Raw genomic sequence first — 22,508 nt, forward strand, 5'->3', positions numbered from 1 at the left:
GATGCTCCAGAAGGGAAGACAATGCATTAAGAGACGGGGTGAAAAAATTTAGATTTTGAAGATCAGGGTAAATTTGACTTGTTTTGTCTTCTGGGAAACATGCAAGTAGCTTCTAAGGGACAGTTCTAAATACTGAAAAAATATTATATTTAGCCAAAATAAGAAAAATGTACAAATTCTGTTCAAAAGTTTTCACCCCTGGTTTCAATGCGTCGTGTTTCCTACTGAAGCATAAGTGAGCGTTTGAACCTTCTGTAATAGTTGCATATTACAGTCCCTCTGTTGTCCTCGGTGTGAAAACCAAACAATCTGTGGGATCTTAAGGATTTTTCTGAAAAACAGTGAGCAGTTTAACCATTCAGGGCAAACAAGAGACTAAAGAACAACTATCACAAAAAAAAAAAAAAAAATTTCATAAATTTAACTATTTTCTCTTGTGGACTATAAACATCTTTTATGTGGAATTTCTTATTCAGGTCAGTACTAAAAATAATAACATGCCATTTTGTGTGATCCCTCTTATTTTGGTCAAATAATCAACATTTTGCAGATTCTGCAAGGTGTGTGTAAACTTTCGACTTCACCTGTATGTCACAGGAGCTGAGTGATTGTCAAATAAGGATTTAGACAAACACATCTGCATTAATTAGACGAAAACTGAAAACAAAAACTCCACAACGTTTAATAAGTGTTCAAATTTTCCACTGTATTAAAATCACATCAAGAGTTCACACACATAACAGAGAGATGGTGCATTTAGAAAAATACAAAAACAAACTACAAAGGAGTAAACAGAGACAAGCTCTAGAACCACAAAATACAATCGGAGGATTCACACAAACGGAACCCTGAACATCCACAGTGTTGATCGATGATGATCAGACATCAGCTCCGCCTCTCGTGCTCAGAAGAATCAAGAACAATGAAGTTCATGTCAAACCAGCAAAAACAAAGCAAAACTCCAGTGTTGGAAAAAAAAATGTCCAGAACATTAATTCAGTGATTCAATCCCTAACTCAGGTAACAAAAATGTTCTAAGAACGTTTTGACAACATTCAAATGTTAAGTTACGAAAATGTTATGTTCTCCGAACATAGGTTTTTAAAGGGGTCATCGGATGCCCATTTTCCACAAGTTGATACGATTCTTTAGGGTCTTAATGAGAAGTCTATAACATACTTTGGTTAAAATTTCTCAATGGTTGTGTAAAAAACACTATTTTACCTTGTCAAAATCAGCCCTTTTTAGTGCATTTTTCTGTTGCATGTTTCTTTAAATGCTAATGAGCTCTGCTCGCCCCGCCCCTCTCTGCAATGGGATGACGAGCCATGATGTTTACTTTAGCTGCGAAACCTGCTCACCAACACATTATTAAGAAAGGCCATTTGCAAAGATGCATAAAAAACCCTTAGTCTCACTTCTGCTGTGGGTGAAGCTGCATCACGAATGATTCACAGAAACATAGACGCATATGTAGATCGGGATCGGCACTTTTTTTTTCAAAAAGGAAAGTAACGTTAATCCTCGGCATCTTCAGCGGCTCAGATGTCGGGAGTAAACGACGACTGCTGTGTTCATTATTACATCCAACAACAGAACACCTCAGTCGCTCAATCTGAGACATTCTTGTCTTCCCCTGCACCTGAGTCAACAATGGCGAATGGAGTGGGACTGTTTCAGCTCGGTGAGGGCGGTTCTAAGGTAAGGTGCTCTTGTCAATCAACTATCGTGGGAGTGGCCTCTGTCGTTGTGCTGTCACACCAAAAAGAAGCTGAGAATGACCTGGTTTTAAAAAGGGGACATTACTTTTAAAGATTAAAAAATACCACTGGGTGGGTTTTTATCATTGTAGGGTGGCTGTGTACACAAACGGCCAACACACATTAATGCTCAAACAACATGTAAAAGTTAGTTTCACATCTGATGACCCCTTTAAAATGGTTATGCAAACATAATGGGAACGTTACTTTTGACTGTTTACTGAAACAATTAGTAACGTAAAAAAAAAAAAAAGATTAATGTCTAATGAAAGCATTTCAGTAAAAAAAATTTGCACGAACGCTGTATAAATGGTTTTTGTATTAATGTTTTGATAATATTATTACAGGCCAGCTAATTCTGAACAAACATATTATTAACATTACAGGAAGAACATTTGTTTATAACTTCTGAGAGAACCTTGGCAGAATGTTAGCCAAAGTTGCTTAGAATAAACATTGCGTTATCTTGTGCAGAGGGGTGTTCCATAAAACAAATTTACCAAATAAGCCAGGCTTATTTGAGTTAGTCTGACTTATTGTCACTTGATTTGGCTCAAAATAAGTCAGACTAACTGAAATAAGCCTGACTTATTTGGTAAACTTGTTTTATGGAACACCCCCCTGGTGTGGTTGCTAATAGTCAAGTTATGGTTAAGTTTGAACAGGCTGATGCGAGCTCACACTGTTGTGCTTTGATGCTGGAAAACCCTTGTAAACGCATATCCCAGTGTCAGACTCCAGTAACATTGTCTGTTTGAATGAGGATGTGTAGTGCATGTCGTAGTGAGGACGTCAGTTATTGAGTGAACATTTAAAGGAGGAGGAGGAAGTCTGTATGCAGACAAATACACAAAACAGATTGTGAATGGCAACCGTGTAAATGGCAAAATGATTTGCGAAGAAGAGGTGAAATTGTTTTAAGAGCACAACACAAATATAATATAGAAAAGCTTCTGGACGAGAATGTTAAATGTCACATTGTGCTGCCACTCTGTCTTTACATGATGCAGGTGTGTGAGCAAACACAATCGTGTCTGGAAAATGCTTCAGGTGCAGAATTATGCAAAAGAAAACCGGTGGAGAAATGCTCTGTTCTATGGAAGTTTATATTAGTCACTGACTAAAAGTCTAAAAAAGGTAACTGCAACTTATTTACCACAGATCTGACTTTTCCCCCTTACAATCGCGAGTTCATATCTCACCTTTTTTTTTGAACATTGCATGTTTATACCTCACTTTTATATCTTTTGATTTTTTTATTAAGTCTCATAATTTAGATTTTCTTTCTGAGAATTCTGAATTAGCATCTCACAATTCAGATTTTTTTCACATGCTTTCTCATGTTTTTTCTAATTAATTTCCCCCCCAGAATTCTGAGTTTATATCTTGCAATTTATATTGTTCTCCTCACAACTTTGAGAGTTTATATCTTACAATATCTCACTTTTTTCTAAGAATTGCAAGTGTATAGTTTGCAATGGTGAGATTTTAAATTTACGTTTAGAATAGTAGAATTTTAAGTTTAAATCGCGCTCTTTTTTTATTAATACTTTAAAAATATTTTTATTTCATGGTGGGAGTACGCTTGACAGAGCGGTGATTCATTTCCTCTACAACAGAGATTGTCCGATGACAGAGTGATTTGACTTGAGTCTTCATCATGTGAGTGGATGTGAGCTTCATCTGATTGGCATTTGCTGGACTCCATTCCCTTACTTCATCCAGAAAGAAGTCTATTTTTTACTATTAAAAATATATATAAATATATATATTTCATAAGTCAGTTACAGAAATAGTAAATCTGAGTGTTCTGAGATCTCACGTGAGATGGATTGAGGCTGCTGAAGAGAGATCCCAGTCATCTGGAGGTGTTTACTGCACACCGCCGCTGCTGGTTTGAGTTTGTTCGCAGTGAATGTGTCAGCTACTGTATGCTGCACGTCTCTGCACCGTTCTGACCGCCTGCTTCTTCATGGCTTTGGTCCTGAGGGTTTGTGTCCTGCTCTTCTGGAGGAAATAAACTCTGTCTGAGGCCCATCAGCAGATCTCGGCCTTCACTGGCCGGAAGGTTACCTAGATAGTACTGAGGTGCCACCTCCACAAACCTACAACACACAAGTGTGACATCAGTAAATTTACTCAACCTCAGATCATCCAAGATGTAGTTCTTTTTTCTGAGATTTTTAGCTGAAATTGTGGTCCTTGGTGATTCATAAAATGCAAATCAATGGCTACTTGCACTTTGAGAGTCAAAAAGCGCATATCAGGCAACACAAAATTAATACCAATGGCTCCTGGTGATATATTGAGGGCTTATGAAGTAAAACAATGGGTCTGTGCAAGAAACTAACTACTTTTTACAACATGATTACTAGGGCTGCACGATAAATCGCACGCGATTGTCATGTGTATCTCATATCTTTATAACACGTGCAGCATAGATTAATTAAGATTAATAGGCTATGATACAATTCAAATGTATGCATCTAAACCTCCTAACCATGCAGCAGATTTGTTCTGAATGAATCTCTTTCCAAATAGTCCTCCCTAACATTTGTCTAGTTTTTATTCATTGACGAAAATGTCAACAGATTTTCATCATGGTTTTTGTCATTCAAAATGAGTTTTTGTTATGTTATCGTCTTGTTTTTGTCTGTGAAAAATGCTGTGTGCCGAAAATTATTTGTGTATTAATTTTTTGTTGCCTAATATGCTTTTTTTTACTCTTAAAGTGATGGTATCTATTGACATGCTATTTATGAATCACCAAGGATCACGGTTTCAGCTAAAAATCTTTACTAGTCTACTGAAGAAGGTTGAGTAAACTAACACCACATTTTTTAAACGTACGTTCCAGTAGGGATTTGACTGGAGATTCATACTCACATTTGCGGGTGAATCTCAGATATGATGCAGATGCAGTTATCATGAGAGATGGTGAAGTCGTGGTAAAGCACCCAGCTGGGCGGGCTGGGCTGCGGCTGGCGGCAGCAGTACGATGAGAAAGGGTGGAGGTGAGCCACGTGCCGGTGCGTGAGCAGCAGATAATTCCCTGAGCCGTCAACATCATGAGCAACCTTATTATCAGACACACAGGAAACCAATGAGTGCTCAGAATTAGCAGTTAAAACACATCATGTCCAGTCATGACAGCAGAATAAACCATAAGGCTGATGATACATGGGGCAACTTTTTAAGCAATGTTGCCAGGTGTACAAAACTGCGCCGTGTATCATCAGCCTAAAGGCGCCACGAGGATCTATTCAAATCTCTATAGCACAGGACTGTTTGTCAGCCAATTCTAGAGCTCTTTGGTTTAGTTTAGTGTGTGTTTACCTTCAGGAAGAAGCCTGATATCAAAGCTCTCTTTATATTGGTGCTATTGTCCTGGCAGCCGAAGGCGGGAGGAGAGACGGGCAACTCGATTCGCTGCATCACCTCCAGTAGCTCCGCCCTGATCACCACAGCCAATCGTAAAGCGGAGACGTTCAAGAAGTTCGTTCTGCACCAGACCTCATCTTCATTATCTGAAGACACACACACACATCAGTATTTATAATGATCGATTTAAAGGAGTAGTTCACTTTCAGAACAAAAATGTACAGATAATGTACTCACCCCCTTGTCATCCAAGCCGGTCATGTCTTTCTTTCTTCAGTCGTAAAGAAATTATATTTTTTTGAGGAAAACATATCAGAAGTTCTCTCCATATAATGGACTTCCATGGTGCCCCAGAGTTTGAACTTCTAAAATGCAGCTTGAAAGGGCTCTAAATGATCACAGCCGAGGAAAGAAGAGTCTTATCTAGCAAAACAATATATTTTTTTTTTAATTTACAATTTAGATACTTTTTAAGCTCTGTGTGTACTCATGACAGTTAGGCTATGTTGAAAAACCTCCATCTCATTTTCTCCAACTTTAAAATTGTCCTACATCGCTTTTTTACCTTTTTTTGGTAAAGGTAAAGTAGGAGAAAATGAGATGGAGGTTTTTCGACGTAGCCTAACTGTCATGAAGTGGAATACACCGAGTTCACACAGAGCTAGGCAAGACGAGCATTTGAGGTTAAAAAGTATGTAAATTGTAAATGTTTTTAGAAAAAAAATTGATCGTTTCGCTAGATAAGACCCTTCTTCCTCGGCTGGGATCATTTAGAGCCATTTGAAGCTGCATTTAAAATGCATTTTGGAAGTTCAAGCTCGGGGGCACCATAGAAGTCCATTATATGGAGAGAAATCCTGAAATGTTTTCCTCAAAAAACATTTCTTTACGACTGAAGAAAAAAAAACATGAACATCTCGGATGACAAGGAGGTGAGTACATTATCTGTAAATTTTGGTTCTGAAAGTGAACTACTTCTTTAAGACGCATCAGTTTGTGTTAGTATTGACACAGCTACTCACGCTGCAAATACGCGTTATAGACATTGATGAGGGTCATGTGATCTCCGTCTGGATGCAGCAAGAGTCGTCTGTGCATCGCCGCTGACTCCTCTTTATTAGCCGGTGGTGTTGCGAAGCACGGCGGAGCTGCAAGTCAAACACACACTTATTGAAGACGTGCATGTATGTAAATGACTGTGATCACAGACGTTGATGTGTATGAGAGAGTGCATTACCGGACAGCATGGCAGCGATGGTCAGAAGCTCGTTCACGCAGTCAAACTCACAGGACGCAATCAGAGCTTTGGCTAACAGTGGCTCCAGAGGAAGTTCAGACATGATAATTCCCACCTCTGACAGATTTCCGTCATCATCGAGAGCTGCCAGATAATCCAGATCCTCCAGAGCCTGCATTAACGCTTCTGGAGCTACACAAACACAAGAGCTTCTCAAAAATCACACTGGCAGAAATCATAGTGAAACTTTTTTTCTGGGCATGACTGATGTAATAAAAGCGTACATTGTAAGAACTCTAGATCTGCCAGTTTGTCTAAAGCCAAACATACACCATAAGAATATCATCACCTGACACACAAAATCTCCTGCATTTCATTGTGCACACTACATAACTAAAAGATCCTAAAACTATTAAAATCATTTTCACTAACTGAAATAGAACTTGAAATAAACTTAAAAAAAAAAACTTGAAATGTTGACTTTGCAATTAACTAAAATAAAATATGTCTAAGTACTAAAATTACTAAAACGCAAATAAAAAAATTAATAAATGAACGCTAAATGGAAATATTCAGGAAGAGCAAAAACAGCAGAAATTGAATGAAGGTGAAAAACAGCCGGTTCAGAATTATCGGTGAGAATGAACTTAAAGCGAGCAGAAGTTGAAATGAAAATAAACGCAGCATGGATAAAAAAACAAATATAATGATTTTCTAACTAACTGTTCAAAAGTTATAAGCAAAAATTTACATTTTTGGTATCTCATGACCCATAGCGCTGTTCCCAACTTTGGCATGGACCTTCAGAGCATGGTGTTGATGAAGCATACCAAGTTTCATTTCAATTGATCAAAGTTTGGCCAAGATATAGACTCTGAACCAATTTTGGGTCAACTTCGTTAACTTTGTCACATAACTTTTGAACAAAGATAAAAAAAAAAAAAAAATGTTCAGTCGTTACTGTGCAGCTCAGTCCAAAGATCATCTGAGCCAATTTTGGGAAGAATTGGATCAATTTTTAAGGAGGAGTAGCAAATAATTTTTATTTTCATCACTTTACTATGTTCCGTTCATAGGGCTGCCATAGACTCCCACTGGACGAAAATAATAAGAAAACATACAGATACAATAGCCCTTCGGGCTTGGCCCCTAATAAATAACACTATATAAAAATAAGAGTCTAACAATGAAGATTAATCTCTCTCATGCTTCACACTACATAAATATATGCATTTCTTCTTTAAAAGTGGTCTTTTACAAAAAACATTTTTACTGCCCATTTGTCCACTACCTACCAATTATTTTTTTAAACTGAAATAAAGATTAAATAAAATAATAATATATACATATATGAAAACTTTTTAAACTTTAATAATGACATTTTTAAATATTGCCTTCTAATGAAATAAAACATTAGAAAGTTGAAGTACTCAAATGACTAAAACTGAAATAAAAATAAACTAAAGTTAAAATAAAAATTGTAAAAAAGGTAATTTTATTAGACCAGTCATCAAAAGGGATATGCTTTGGTTTTGGAGTGTGTGTTTGGCTGAAGTGGCCGGTTTTTCATGCTTTCATGACAGGCTGAACTGACCTGGCCGGTCCAGGAACTTGCACTGGCCCATGTCTGCGATATCTAGCCTCTTGAGGAGCAGCACCAGATGACTGAGGTTTGCTTCTGTCACTGCCGGACAGCGAGACGCGGGCATCTCGTCCTCATACATTAGCTGAGAGTACAGCCGAAAACATACACCTGTGGTGGACAGTAAGAAACACACACTACCATCACAACATTGAACTGAATTGAAGTCTGAAATCTTTGAGTCTTATATTATTATTATTATTAAGATTTTTAAAGATTATTTTGTTAAAGATCACTGAAGTTACTTGAAACGTGTAGCATCTTACTATTGAGCGATGTTGACATAATTTCAACTGTAACAGAAAGACAGTGCAGGACATACGAAGGAACCCTGCCCCTTTTCAAAATAGCCAATAGCGTTTCATTTTGCGATACCCTGCTTTAAAAATGGTATGATTTCACATTTGACTAGTACCAGTACTTTAAGAAAGCATTTTGATAAGAGCCGTATTAACACTGTTTATTTAGGGTCCTATGATTTAAGCAAAGTGAAAAACGTAGACAGAATCACGTCATATAAACAAAATTTACTGCTGTGTTTTTAGCCTCTGCTGCCTCAATAGACGAGTACATGAATACATAAACATAATCTCTAGGACTGCTGTGAGAGTCAGTAAATGAGTATTTCACCCTTACTTTTGAGAAAAAAAAAACATTCTCATATCATATACAAAAAGAAACGTTGTTAAAAATTTTAAATTTTTAAGAAATTGCTGTTAAATCGTGTACGTTTCATGATGTCAATTAATTAGACATGCTTTTTGATTAATATTGATTAATGTAACCATTAAAAAAAAGTCTAGAAAAATTCAAAACGGGAAAATTAAAATTAATTTGGAAAAGATACAACAAATTTCATAGGGCCCTATTTATTTTATGTGTGTCTTTGTTTTATTGTATTTGTCCTTCAGTTTGTTACAAGCATCTATGTTCTTATTATTAATAACAAAGATAAAATAACAAAAATGTCCTATATATATATATATATATATATATATATATATATATATATATATATTTATATGATATGATATAAACTGTTATTGTGAAATAAAATGACTATATCATGAAATAAGATTTTATGTATTATTTTACTTTAGTTAACAATCATTTTATTTCAAGCAATGATTTTTTTAATGGTTTCAGTTTTAGTATATAACTTTAATAACCATGAACTGATCACATGTAAACACTGAATGCAATGCAAGTTGCTTTAGATAAATGCATCTGCCAAGTGCATAAACAAAACACGTTTACTAAATCAGGCTGTTCATCTTTTCCATTTTTTTCCATGTTTTTTTTCCATGTAAAGGCCACTCATAGGATGCTTTTAAGCTGCTTTTGATGCTTGAAAGCTTCAGTTTCACTCATTGTAACTGCATTCAGAATTTCAGCAAAATAAAGTCAGCTATATGAATCTAAAACATTGCTGAAAACTAATTCAAAGCATTATTCTGTTATATGGTGATGATTTACGCACCAGGCAGCGTGCTGTTGACCCTACAGGCGCGTGTGTCTGCCTGTTGTTTGCTGATGGGCTGCTGAAGCTGTGAATCTGCTCGAATCTGTGGGTTGTAGATCTGTGGAGCAACATCAGGTTGAACACTTAGCCTCATACAACAGAACAAACACAAACACTGAGCTCTGACTCACGGTCTTCAGATGGACGCCGCTGTCGATGACGTAGCGGATGTTGTTGAGGGAGAATGAGGCCTCTCCTAAGATGTCAGTGAGGACTACCCTGCGTCTCTGGGCCGAAGTCTCCTGAGCGTCTGGTGGCTCACCCTGCTGCTTGTCCTCTGCGTTTTCGGTGTCGTAAAGCTGCTGCAATGACCCTCCGACACCGGCGTGCAGTTCGATCACACGCAGGGACAGCAGATGAGCGCTGAGAGACACGCACTCCTTCTCCAGCGCTGCACGACACTCCTGGATCTCCTGACAGAACATAAGAACAGGCATCCTGATCAACACACATTTCATTTAAATATTACATAATATGTGACCCAGGACCACAAAACCAATCATAAGGGTCAATTTTTTTTATTTACACATCATCTGAAAGCTGAATAAAAAAGTTTTCATTGATGTATGGTTTGTTAGGATAGGACACTATTTGGCAACTGCTTGAAAATCTCAAATATGAGGGTGCAAAAAAATCTAAATATTAAGAAAATCCTCTTTAAAGTTGTCCAAATGAAGTTCTTAGCAATGCATATTACTAATCGAAAATAAAATGTTGATATATTTACAGTAGGAATCTGATGGAACATGATCTATACCTAATATCCTAATGATTTTTGGCATAAAAGAAAAATCGATAATTCTGACCCATACAATGTATTTTTGGCTATTGCTACAAATGGGCTAACTGTGCTACTTAACACTGGTTTTGTGGTCCAGGCTCACATATAATAAATATTCATTACTTAATTACTTTAAATAAGTAACTGAAATCAAATAATTTGAAATCAAACAAATTTTTGTTAAACTTAATTTATTTCAGCTAGCTGACAAGGCAACTTTTTTCCTTTTTGTTTAGTTTAAGTTAGAGTACTAAAAAAACTAAATCTAATAAAAACTAAAAGAATAAAATATACAGGCAATTAAATAAACAAAATTTTAACAAAAAACTACATTTTAAATAAAAACAGAAAAACTAATTCAAAATATTAACAAAACACTATAATAGTATTTTAATATTACTAAAACAACACTGCCCTTTGACTGTTGCTATTGTTATTAAACAATTAAAACAAAGCTGAAATAGAATAAATATAAATGTTAGAAAAAACTTTTGATGATTTCAAAATTTTAAATGTTGCTTCAGCTACTAATGAACTGAGCTTTAATTACTAAAATTACTAAAAATAAAAATTATTAAAAAAATGTAAAAATAATAAAATGACAATCTTAAAATTAAAATAGAAACAGAAAATATAAAAATAAAAGCTAATGCAAAATATTAACAAATACAATATTAGTAAATATAAACTCAGCAACAGGAGAGATGTTTGATTACAGAATTTTAAGTTTGGAATCAGTTGGGATCAAATGTTTTTTAAAGAAGTTTCTTACGTTCATCAAAGCTGTGTTCATTTTATAAAAAAAACATTAAAAAATTATAATGTGAAATATTATTACAATGTTTTTCTATTTTAATATACTTCAAAATGTATATCTGTAATTAAAGTTGAATTTTCAGAATCATTACTTCAGTCTTCAATGTCACATGATCTTTCAGAAATCATTCTAATATGCTGATTTATTATTAATGTTGAAAACAGTTGTGCTGCTTAATATTTCTTTGGAAGCCGTGATACTTTTTTCAGGATTCTTTGATCGATAAAAGTTTAAAAAGAACAGCATTTATTTAAAACAGAAATCTTTTCTAACAATATACACTAATGTTTAAAAGTTTGGGGCAGTACATTTTTATTCTTTCTTTTTTTTTTGAAAGAAATTAATACTTTTATTCACCAATTATGTAATAAATTAATAAAAAGTGATAGCATAGATTTACATTGTTAGAAATTATTTAAATTTTGAATAAATACTGTTCATTTTAACTTGTTATTCATCAAAGAATCACAGCTTCCAAAAAAATATTTGGCAGTACAGAGGTTTCCAACATTGATAATTCTAATAATAAATCAGCATATTAAAATGATTTCTGAAGGATCATGTGACAGTTAAGACTGGAGTAACAGCTGATGAAAATTCAGCTTTGCATCACAGGAATAAATTATATTTTAAACTATATTAAAATAAAACCAATTATTTCATATTGTAATAACATTTTGCAATATTACAGTTTTTTTCTGTATTTTTGATCAAATAAATGCATCCTTGATGAGCATAAGGGACTTGTTTAAAAAAACATTACAAGTCTTACAGATACCAAACTTTTTAAAAGGCAGTGTATGTATATAAATAACATTTAGGGAAGTATGCACAGCTTATTTCTCAGATATAAGGATATCTGAAGGCAAACATTTGTCTTCTGTAATTGCTTGATTTTGCCAATAACAGCATGCAAAAGTATCCAGCATCCAGTTTTCAACAGTAAATCCAGACTCAAGTTGTTTACAGCACAGGGGTATTCTATTCTCTGTGGAATCACACTCTCTTTCTGATGGTGTGAAACTTCAGCTGAATTTCACCAACAGAATGAGGTCAGTTTGCTCAAGGGACTGAATGAGGGTGTGACGTTGTTGACAAAAAGGGAGGCAGTGTGTATTTGTTTGTCAGGGTGATTATACTGAAGACATCAGTGCAGGGAAACAACACACTAGTCAGCTACTTTCTAAAAATGAAGACTTTCCTCTGTTTATGTGTGAGTAGGTCTGATGTGTCAGTCGCAAGTGATTCTGCTATAGACGCACGTGGCTTTGCATTATTTACTAGTGAGAGAGAAAAGAGCAGGATGAGTTTCAAACAAGTGAGGGGAAACTTAAAGTACTATAACATGTGACTCAAAAAAGAAACAAAATGTACTAAAAGAAGTACTTACAGTCTGTAAAATATATAAATATGAAACAAACCTGCACAAACTCTTTTTAGTCCCTTTTTGTACCGTGACTTTATAAATCTACCTTCTCTTTCCTGGTATTTTGCTAATCATTTTCTTTTGTGTTCCTTGCAAAACTCATATGTGACCCTGTACGACAAAACCAGTCATAAGGTTAAATTTGACAAAACTGAGATTTATACATCATATGAAAGCTCAATAAATAAGCTTTCTATTGATGTATGGTTTGTTAGGATAGGACAATATTTGGCTGAGATACATCTATTTGAAATCAGAAATCTGAGGATGCAAAAAAATCAAAAAGACTGAGAAAATCACCTTTAAAGTTGTCCAAATTAGGTTCTTAACAATGCATATTACAAATCAAAAATTACATTTTGATATGTTTACAGTAGGAATTTTACAAAAAATCTTCATGGAACATGAACTTTACTTAATTTCTTAATGATTTTTGGCATAAAAGAAAAATCTAAAATTTTGACCCATGCAATGTATTTTTGGCTATTGCTACAAATATACCCCAGCGACTTAAGACTGGTTTTGTGGTCCAGGGTCACATATTATTTTCTGTAACCTGAGGGCGAGGTTCATTGTTGAAGTGTGGGAATAATCCCAATAAGAAGCATGTCTCTCAGCAGATAAATGATCAGATCCTCTTACTGACTCAATGCGCTTCAGCGGCGGCGTGACTCAGTGAAAAGAGACTCATACCTGCACACTAGGGAGGAACACCAGTATGTCTCCTTCCTCTCCTCTGCGGTGTAGATCCAGGATCATGTGACAGGAAGCTGTGGTCAGGTCGCGTCCTGCCGGCGGCTCTCTGTACAGTATTTCGGCGTTGTTGGTTTGCGAGGGAAGGCTGAGGTGAGGAACGCTCTCTCCCAGGAAGCTGGCGAAGGTGTGAGCGACGGCAGGCGCGGTGAGCACCACCACTTTGAGTTCGGCGCGCTGGCGGCACACATCACGCAGCAGCCCCAGCAGCACGTCCGTTGCCACCGTGCGCTCCTGGGTTTCATCGATGACCAGAACCCCGTACTGTCGCAGCAGAGGGTCTGACATCATTTCCTCCAGCAGGAGAGAGTCTGTGACAAACCTGCAGAGAGCAACCGTTACTACAGCATGAAAACAGTGCAGGAGCAGTGGCTGAGAGTGGTGAGTGTGGCCTCATACCGAAGAATGGTGTCCGGTGTGCAGCCGTCCTCGTGTGGGACCCTGTAGCCCACCTCCAACCCCAGACTCAGGTCCATCTCATCAGCCACTCTGAGCGCCAGACTGCAGGCGGCCGCCGCATAGGGCTGACAACAGCACACCAGACCATGAGAGAACTCATGAGACAGAGCAAACTCCACACACCACTGAGGAACCTACACACACATCAGAACAGACCAGAGAGAGAGACATGTCAGAGAGATGGGTAGAGTAGAGTAGAGGAGAATAGAATAGAATAGAATAGAATAGAATAGAATAGATTTGGAACAGAATAGGACAAATTAGAATGGAATAGAATAGAATAGAACAGAATAGGACAAATTAGAATGGAATAGAATAGAATAGAACAGAATATGACAAATTAGAATGGAATAGAATTAGAATAGAGTATGACAATTTTGAATACAATAGGACAAGTTAAAAGAATAGAATAGAACGGGATATAATAGAATAGGGCAAATTAGAATGGAACAGAATAGAAAAGAATAGGACCGATTAGAACAGATTTAGAATAGAGTAGGACAAATTACAATAGAATGGGATAAATCAGAATGGAATAGAGTAGGACCAATTATAATAGAATACAATTATAATAGAATAGGGCCAATTAAAATAGTATAGAACAGAACAGAATATGACAAATTAGAATGGAATAGAATTAGAATAAAGTAGGACAAATTAGAACGGAACAGAATAGCATTAGAGTAGGACAAATTAGAATAGAATAGGACAAATTATTAGAATAGAATAGAATAGAATAGATTAGAATAGAATAGGACACATTACAACAGAATAGAATTGGAATAGTATAGGACAAATAAGAATGGAACATAATAGAATAGAACAAATTACAATAGAATAAGGATAGAGTAGGACAAATTTTAATACAATAGGACAAATTAAAAGAATAGAATAGAACAGAATAGGACAAATTAGAACAGAATAGAATAGATTTAGAATAGAGTAGGACAAATTACAATAGAATGGGAAGAATCAGAATGGAATAGAATAAAATAGGACCAATTAGAATATAATAGAACTAGAATATAATAGGGAAAATTAAAATAGAATAGAACAGAACAGAATAGTATCAATTAGTATAGAATCGGACAAATTAGAATGGAATAGAATAGAATTAGAATAAAGTAGGACAAATCAGAATGAAATAGAATAGCATTACAATAGTGTAGGATAAATTAGAATAGAATAGGACACATTAATGGAATAGAATAGAATAGAAAAATTTAGAAAAGAATTAGACAAATGGAACAGAATGGAATAGAATTACAATAAAGTAGGACAAATTAGAATAGAAAAAAGGACAGAATAGAATTAGAATAGAATAGGACAAATGAATACAATAGGACACATTAGAAAAGAACAGGACAAATTAGAACAGAATAGTATAGAATTTGAATTCGATTTATAATACAACAGGACAAATTAGAATGGAATATAATTAGAACAGAATAACACAAATTAGAATAGAATAGAATAGAATAGAATAGAATAGAATAGAATAGAACAATTTAGAAAAGTATAGAATAGCAGAATACAAGCCTAATACAATCTATAGACCAGTGGTATTCAAACCTGTCCTGGAGGCACCCCTGCTCTGCACATTTTGCATGTCTCCCTCATCTACCACACCTGATTCAAATCATAGGACAAGACAGAATAGAATAGAATAGAATAGAATAGAATAGAATAGAATAGAATAGAATAGAATAGAACAATACAATGGAACAGAACATAATGTAATGAAATATAATAAAAGTGAACAGAATAGAATAGAATAGAATAGAACCCAATTGCTCCTTTAGAGGAATTGACGCTGCAGCTTTCTGGTTTACAGCCCTGATCCTAAAGGAATGTTCTGGGTTACATGTTAAGCTCTTCTGGCAGCACCTGTGTCATACCGTCCATCACCACATATGACCATATGAGTCATGCTGACAGTAAACAATCACAATGAACGCCTGCGACTCACCCGTACTGGAAGGTTTATAAGCAGAAACATCCAGCCTGTATCTCTGTAAAATAGCTTGCCAATTCTCAAATTTATTAGTATAGTTGTAAAGTGCCTAATACTAATAAGCGTCCTTTTAGCAGTGGCACTACTGATCTAGAACTTCTGATGATGTGTTACTGATGTACACTAATGTTCAGTGTCAGTATGTCAGTATGATTGTATAATCTTTCTTAAAGTTACAGTAAAAATACAGTAAAATAGTAATGCTGTGAACTTTTAGCAGCCATTACTCGTTTCTTCAGTGTCACATGATCTTTCAAATGTGTTTTATATGTAGTAACTGTGTTACGACAGCAATAAAACATTCATTGCACTGCTGTGTTGTGCTCAACAGCAACCTTTAGCCGTGACTATGAGCCTCAAGTGCTTTATCACCCAATTATATCATTTTCTTTGCTTTTACATTCTGTTATTTGTCAGTGGTGACAACAGCATGACACAGATGCCATCTATAGAGCTGGTCTGGTCTGTTCATTAATAGATGGCAGGAATTACATTTAATTGAAGTAATTACTAATTAGATTATGGTGACTGCTATATTATTATAATATTATAGTGCCTACTAATGTAGCTTTATATATTTAGAGATGATTGCAAACTTCACATTACAGTTTTGACAAACTGGACTTGCTGTGACACCCAGAAACTATCAACAGATCAGCAGTGAAGCAGTGAGTGTTTGTGATGTACATAAGGACCTGCGTGCTCTTCCCCGTTCCTCCATCTGCGCTCAGGACGATCATGCTGTTTGACTCCATGTGCTCCAGCAGACTGAGCCTCAGACTCCATACAGGCAGCTGCTTCCGCTCCTCCAGCAGACTGTAGTAGCGCGAGGAATATGGCAGCCCATCGTAGGGGTTCACCTCCAGGTCGGCCAGATCCTCATCTGCTCTCTCGCCGTCCTCATCCAGGTCTCCAGACAGTAGAGACGATATGGAGAGATTGTCCAGGCCTGAGAGCGCAAGAGAAGGTTTGGGGATGGCCGTGGAGGACATTCTGAATGCGGACGGGCTGCTGATAGAGCCCTGTGGAACACCTCAAACGATAACTACCTGCACAGAAGAAATCAACAATAGTTACATTTGATTTAATGCATTTGTCACAAAATAGTCAAGATTTGGAAAGACTACAATATAATAATATGTGACCCTGGACCACAAAACCAGTCATAAGGGTCCATTTTTTTAAATTGAGATTTTGTTTGTAAGGATATGACAATATTTGGCCGAGATACAACTATTGAAAAATCTGGAATCTAAATATTGAAAAAAATAACCTTTAAAGTTGTCCAAATGTTTATCTGGACCACAAAACCAGTCATAAGGGTCAATTTTTGGAAACTGAGATTTTGTTTGTTAGGACAGGACAATGTTTGGCCGAGATACAATTATTTGAAAATCTGAGAAATTTGAGAAAATCACCTTTAAAGTTGTCCAAATATGTCTCTGGACCACAAAACCAGTCTTATGTAGTATGGATATATTTGTGGCAATCATATTGTGGCAATAATATATAATAGCCAAAAATACATTGCATGGGTCAAAATTATAGATTTTTATTTTATGCCAAAAATCATTAGGATATTATTTGAAGATCATGTTCCATGAAGGTATTTTGTAAATTTCCTACCATAAATACATCAAAATGTAATTTTTGATTAGTAATATGCATTTTTATAAGCAACTTGTATATGTATAAAAAATGTGTATAAATCTCTAGGTTTTGATATATTTACGGTAGGAAATTTACAAAATACCTTCATGGAACATGATCTTCAAATAATATCCTAAAGGTTTTTGGCATAAAAAAAAAAAATCCATAATTTTGACCCATCAAATGTATTTTTGGCTATTGCTACAAATACACCGGTGCTACTTATAAGTGGTTTCGTGATCCATATTGATGAAACATTTCTGAGTTTGTGGCAATTCTGGGTTTATTATCACAATTCTGAGCTTTTTCCAACAATTTGAGCCTTTTTTTTACAATTCTGAGCTTATATCTGAAAATTCATTTTTTTCTGATAATTTTGAGTTTATGTTTAATAATACAGACTTATTACAATTATGAGAAAAAAATTTAACTCTACAATAAAGTGACTGCTGAAAACTCGTCTTTCAACACTATTTGACATTTGACTAAATAAAAAAAAAAAACTTTATTCTCCTCTTTTCTTATTCTTCCCATTCTAACTTGTACTTATCTAAACAATGCCTGACATGTTATTATGAGCACTTCCTGTGTTGATCTGCTTCTTTAGGATAAATCACTTGTTGTATTCCCCAATTGTAAGTCGCTTTGGATAAAAGCGTCAGCTAAATGAATTAATGTAAATGTAAAGTCACAATTACCAGTTTATTTTATATTATGTGGTGGAAATAAGCTTCCATAACATTTCTGTAGGACTAATGAACAGCTGAACTACTCTTTCTAACGAAGCCATTGCAAAAACAGCCGCTGAAGCTCTCAGTAATTCTACACATGTCAGGAATCCCGCACATGTCCTCCAGCAAATGCATTTCAACACACAGCCTACACTGCATTATGTAAAGGACACTACAATGCACAACACTATCCTGTTTCCCTCGGTGTTGCGTAAATAAGTCAATATCACACATTTCAAACTATCATAACCGCCACTTACTCAATATGTGAGCGTCTTCTGAGTCAGGTTAGTCAGACGGTGTTTGATAAACGTGCAGTAGAATGATAATGTAAATTATGTTAAAATACAAGATAAGATACAAGAGAACACAGGCACCGAAAGAGACTTGTTGTCAGTATTACCTGTGATGTTTAAACAAGGCACTGATGCATTTGGTTACTCTAAAAAGTGTGTTTGGGAGGGACTGATCAGGTGACACGCCACAAACAAAACACATGCAACACTGGTTAAAGTCAAGGAGAGGTTTAGGAGGTTTAGTTATTTTAGCACGTCAAGTTACACTGAAAGAAATAGAGAAATGCAGCTTTGGTAACTAGCTGAAATAAAGTTTAAAAATAATAAATCTGACCCTGGACCACAAAACCTTAAGTAGCATGGGTATATTTGTAGCAATAGCCAAAAATACATTGTATGGGTCAAAATTATTTATTTATTTCAAAATTCAAAATTATTTATTTCAAAATTTATTTCAAGTAGCAAAATGTTTTTTAACTGTTAACCCAGAAATAGATTTATCAGTGTCTATTGTTGCCAAAATGTGACTGACTTGTGTTCATAAAATCATGAATATTTTGTAAATAAGTGTAGTAGGCTGGTTTGTGAGGGAATATGAGTGCAGCTTGTGATATATTGAGGTCAGATTTAAGCTCCACAACAACAAAAGAGCACAAACAACAGGGCAAAACATGTAAAATCATCACTAAACCTAAATATATCAGTACTTTATAATATTTACATAAACATAAACACACTCTGAATATATGTTCTTATTTGTATTCATTAAATACGAAAGCACTAACAGACGATGTATGTTTTGAATTCGTAAACAACCATAATACTCACAGTGAAATAACACTAGGATGTAATATGCTATACTATTGTGATTATTTTTAACGAATTGTATTGTAATTCTGTTTTATATGTTAAGTATTTGGACGCGTTTCCTTTAAATCTGCATAATGATCGTGTATCAGCTGACTGTCAAGAGATCAGACGACAACACGCCGAATAAACACGAGAATAAGGACAAAAACAAAACACACATTTAAGTTACCTGAAACACATTTTCAGTTCACCTCAGATCCGTCAAACCAAATGATGTAAATGAGAAGAAATAACGCGGAGAGTCACCGCGTTAACGTACATCCATCAAGACTCACGACGACACGAAATATAACACAACGTCCTTCAGAGAATAATGAGCCTAAAAGCGAACTGCTTTGATATCAATCTCGAGCAGTTTTACTACAATATTATGAGCTCATTCATGACTGTTGACGGTATTTAATCGCCTGAGAGAGCGAAACTCCGCCGCCATGATGAAGCTCACCGCGACTCACCTAACAGGCCGCGTTTCAAATCCCGCTGCGCTGCCTATATAGACAGCACGGAATTACCGCACACGCCTGTGACGCTCCCCCTCCATTTTGTGCACTAGGCAGGGAACTCAAGAGGTGTCGAGACACACCCGCACTCTCACCGAGCAGGTGGAGCTGAAACCTGAAACAGATAATAAAGAAGACAAGGGTGGAGACCGACGAACTGACCAAATAAATGAATAAATGTAACTTACATTAATAAATAAATAACCAAAGCTTAAGTTCAGTGTGATTATGAATTAGGGTACATAAAGAGAAAAAAACTTTAGTATTAAAGGTGAATTGTGTCATTTATGTGTCACCAGAACTGATCAAAAATATTGATTACTTCCCAAACACTAGGCCTACTGGTTGCGTCAGAAATTGATGTGTTGGACCCTAGGGGTCAGAATGTGACTCTTCCAACAAGTTTAAAGGAGTAGTTCACTTTCGGAACAAGAATTTACAGATAATGTATCACCCCCTTGTCATCCAAGATGTTCATGTCTTTCTTTCTTCAGTCGTAAGGAAATTATGTTTTTTGAGTAAAACATTTTAGGATTTCTCTCCATATAATGGACTTCTATGGTGCCCCTGAATTTGAACTTCCAAAACGCAGCTTCAAAGGGCTCTAAATGATCCCAGCCAGGAAAAAAAGGGTCTTATCTAGCAAAACGATGGGTTATTTTCTAAAAACAAAACAAAATTGATGAGTGCATGAAGGGACAAGGAAAATTATTTGTGCATAAGAAAAAGTGTGAAATTTCAGGATTGTAACAGATCACTGTGCTTTCAAATACTAAAATTACATTGCCACTACAAATCATATGTGACCCGAGGCCACAAAACTTATATATGTAAATTATAATGTAAACATAACCTGAAAGCTGAATAATACGCTTTCCGTTTATGTATGGTTTGTGTGGATAGGACATTATTTGGCTGAGATACAACAATTTTAAAAATCTGGAATCTGATGGTGCAAAAAAATCTAAATATTGAGAAAATCGCCTTTAAAGTTGTCCAAATGAAGTTCTTACTTTAGCAAAGCATATTACTAATCAAAAATTAAGTTTTGATATATTTACGGTAGGAAATTAACAAAATATCTTAATGGACCATGATCTTTACTTAATATCCTAATGATTTTTTGGCATTAAAGAAAAAATTTATCATTTTGACCCATACTATGAATTTTTGGCTATTGCTACAAATATACCTATGCTCCTTAAGACTGGTTTTGTGGTCCAAGGTTACATGTTTAAAACATATTTTTTGCTATGCAACTATAAATTTGTTCCATAGTTTAGTATATATATATATATATATATATATATATATAATATATATATATATATATATATATATATATATATATATATATATATATATATGAACTATTCAATTTACAATGACAAAATGACAGCTGTTTAACACAGAAACAACAGTCACACATATTGCAAAATGCAATTTATTCACATTTTTTAATGAATCTAATAGTATTAATTTACATATTAACCTAAATAGTCTTAAAGCTTTTTGTATTAAAACTGATTGTACTTATTTTAAAGAATTACAGTAATAGTAAAGCTTGTTACCGTGTCTACACAAAATCCTGTTTGGAGATCAATTTCATTAGCATTAGCCTACCAAAAAATGTCTGATGCAAAATGAAACTTTTGATCACACCAGAAAGTTCCCATTATGTCCGAACTATGTTCAGCTGCAATATTTCCTCTATTCAAATGAACCAATAACTATGAAAAAAAAAAAAAAAAAGCAGCATGCGACTTTTCATCAGCGGCTGCCTATGTTGACCCGGTGTAATAATTCTATAATTAGATTAAATCAGTGGGATATGTGACCTATTAAAGGCTAATCAGAGATGAATGAATAATAAGCAGAGAGGACGTGTTAAATGTGACAATTCTGTTATTAGCTTGTGAATCTACAGACTAATCACTTAAGCGTTCATTATTCCCTTGAGTCGAGCGGCTCATTACTCTGCCACGAGTTACATCTGAACACGTGTCATGAATTCAAGACATGGCAGATGTTTTAGTGTTAGTTCTCTCCACATTTTATACATACTGTAATTTCTTCTCTTCTAATAGACACAATGCAGAACATATGGCTGTCACAGGCTTAACATGAAGGTATGAATGTGTCACAGAAGTCTTTCTGAACTCAACATTCATTAGTCATTTTGATGATATGGTTGTTCACATGCCTGTTGACACAGTCAATGGTGTTTTAAATTAACAGCAGAGGGCCCAGCACTGAGCCATGGGGAACATCTGTGTATGATCTGAGACACTACAAGCTTTAATGTTGACTAGTTAGTCAACAGGTCCCAGAACCAAAGCATATATAAGATATTTTACACAAAAGACATTTACATATGGTCCACAAGACAAAATAATAGTTTTTTTTTTTTTAATGACCTTGTTCAAAAGTTTACATACTGTACGCTTGATTCTTAATACTATGTTGTTACCTGAATAATCCACAGCTGTTTTTGTTTAGTGATAGTTGTTCATTAGTCTCTTGTTTGTCCTGAACAGTTAAACTGTCTGCTGTTCTTCAGAAAAATTCTTCAGGTCCCACAAATTCTTTGGTTTTTCAGCATTTTTGTGTATTTGAACTCTTTCCAAAAATGACTGTATGGTTTTGAGACCCATCTTTTCACACTGAGG

The 22,508-nt window shown here is 35.3% G+C and overlaps 1 protein-coding gene across 1 annotated transcript; it reads right to left on the bottom strand.

Moving 5' to 3' along the window:
• Positions 1 to 658: 658 nt before the first annotated feature.
• Positions 659 to 19,784, bottom strand: dqx1 (DEAQ box RNA-dependent ATPase 1). Its single transcript, XM_073840970.1, has 12 exons — positions 19,509 to 19,784; positions 16,488 to 16,841; positions 13,719 to 13,912; positions 13,260 to 13,641; positions 9,674 to 9,955; positions 9,501 to 9,600; positions 7,973 to 8,131; positions 6,379 to 6,570; positions 6,164 to 6,289; positions 5,097 to 5,287; positions 4,647 to 4,837; positions 659 to 3,865 (listed from the first exon to the last, which is right to left on the bottom strand). The coding sequence occupies exons 2-12, from the start codon at positions 16,782 to 16,784 to the stop codon at positions 3,685 to 3,687; spliced, it is 2,295 nt and encodes a 764-aa protein (XP_073697071.1). The 5' UTR covers positions 16,785 to 16,841; positions 19,509 to 19,784; the 3' UTR covers positions 659 to 3,684.
• Between the last annotated feature and the right edge of the window lie 2,724 nt (positions 19,785 to 22,508).

This window comes from Garra rufa, chromosome 5, assembly GCF_049309525.1.
Source record: "Garra rufa chromosome 5, GarRuf1.0, whole genome shotgun sequence".
NCBI lineage: Eukaryota > Metazoa > Chordata > Actinopteri > Cypriniformes > Cyprinidae > Garra > Garra rufa.